A 1,904-nucleotide genomic window follows, 5' to 3' on the forward strand; every position below is an offset into this window, starting at 1 on the left:
GCATCACCGCCCCACGAGCAGGGGTTTCCCGGCTGCACCCACGCCTTCCCAAAACAGCAAAGGGAAGGGAGGAAGCACGGCTCTGGGCAGGAGAGAGGAAGAATCATTCTCCTTCCTGCCCCGGCCCACAGACCCCTGCCCCTTGTAAGACCAGCATCTGCCACGGCTGTACTTCACCAGAGCCCGGTGTGGGCACGCTGCGGAGGGGGCGGCCAGCTCACCGGACCTGGTCGCAGTGGCTGCGATTGCGTCTGGAGTGATGCCATAGGAAGGAGCACACGGCTGCCCGCCTCTGCTGCCAGGGGGAGGATGGAGCACTGTGAGCGGCCTCCTGACCCCTGCTGTGCCCCACACCCATGCCCAGCCTCTGCCCAGGACAGTTCCCAGCACGGTGCCGTGGTTTTGCAGAAGGAAGCTGGAGCCGGCTCACCCCTGCTTCGCTTGCCGGGAAGAAGCGGCCCGCTGCAGCCTGCCCTGGGATTTCCCTTTCTTTGGCAAACCCTGCCCCTGCCAGGGCCTGTTCTGGGAAACCCGCGGCTCTGCCCGCAGGGCCACAGGGCTCCAGGACCCATAGGGCAGAGCCAACTGGAAGCAGTGGGGACTTCAGCCACCTGTGATGGGTCTCAGTCCTAGCCAGCCAGGCACACCAAACGCCAGCCCCGTATGGGGTTGCATGGTGCATCAGGTGCATCTCCGCTCCAGGCAGAAGGGACCTGGAGGTGGCACGGGGTAGCCCTGGGCTCAGCGGTGCCAGCTCTAGTCATGGCCCCTGAGCCCTGGGGTGGCTTCCAGCGGGGGCAAATGGGATGCAGACACAGCAGCCTGTTTCCTCCGGGTGGGATGAGCCAGCAGGTTTCCGGGTGCTGGGCTGGCTGGTGGAGACACCAAGGGTGGGGAAGTGCACGAGCACGGAGAGCGGCCCTGTGTCTCAGTTTCCCTAGCCGGACACAGGGCTGGAAACAGCTCTCTGCACCCCCACACCCCACATTTAACTACACGCTTCCCTGCAGCCCTGACAGCCCCCCTGGTGCTGCTCCCCCAGGGCCGGGGCTTTGCACGACGCCCCCCACGGCTGCGCGGAGATAAGAGCTCAGCCCGCACAAACCCGCGGCCTGCGTCGGACTTGCAGCGATAAGGGCTGGAAACCCGCCAGGCGCAAGGCGCGCAGGGGCCGAGCGGGGCCGGGAAGGAAGGGCGGCGCTCACGGGGACAGCGGGCGGCTGGGCCCGCGGGGGAGCCGGGGGTCTTTATCAGCAGGCAGCAGCTGGGGCGGGGGGCGTCAGAGAGACCAGCGCCGAGCCAAGGGCTGGCATGGGCCCAGGCACCACGGTGATGGGCACAGTGCTGCAGGAAGGCCTGGGTCCCCCCAAATCCCCAGCAACGGGGGTCTGGAGGGGACCTTGGCCTCCACAATCACCGCAGTAGGGCCCCTCCTATGGAGCAGGGCAGCTGCCTCCAGGCCCAGTGGCCAGCCCCTGCCCGGCTCGCGCCCCGTGGGCGGTCGACGTGCTTCCAACACGAGGTCAAAGTCAAGGCACTGCTGAGTGCTGCCAGCCCAGGCGGCGGTGGCCTTGGCTCTGGGGCCGTGCCATCGTCTGCCAAATCCTTGGGGACGGAGGGCGCTGTGCTGTCTCTGGGCACATGCGGACTTGGAAAGGGCTGTGGAGCAAGTCAGGGAAGCAGCCAGACACCAGGCGAAGGCAGGCAGGGCAAAGGGAAGCCTGTGAGCCCCAGGTGCACAGCTGCTTTCCCAGCAGCCACATCCATCCCAGGCGCCCGGACAGCGAAAGGGGTGAAGAAAGCTCCGGAGACAGCTTGCGACGGGTAGGGAAATCATCGAGGTGGAGCGTGACCCCGGTAGAAACCCAGCCCGGCTTCCAGCCGCCGGACGCCGCAAGCCGGGG

At 67.0% G+C, this 1,904-nt stretch overlaps 1 protein-coding gene across 1 annotated transcript in view; it reads left to right on the forward strand.

Moving 5' to 3' along the window:
- Positions 1–55: 55 nt before the first annotated feature.
- Positions 56–1,904, forward strand: part of TRIB3 (tribbles pseudokinase 3) — a 4,859-nt gene continuing 3,010 nt past the window's right edge. The window contains exon 1 of the mRNA XM_025212185.1: positions 56–1,824. Within this exon, the coding sequence (XP_025067970.1) occupies positions 1,642–1,824 (183 nt within the window). The 5' untranslated portion in view covers positions 56–1,641. The remainder of the gene's footprint in view (positions 1,825–1,904) is intronic.

This window comes from Alligator sinensis, unplaced genomic scaffold (genome assembly GCF_000455745.1).
Source record: "Alligator sinensis unplaced genomic scaffold, ASM45574v1 scaffold1032_1, whole genome shotgun sequence".
NCBI lineage: Eukaryota > Metazoa > Chordata > Crocodylia > Alligatoridae > Alligator > Alligator sinensis.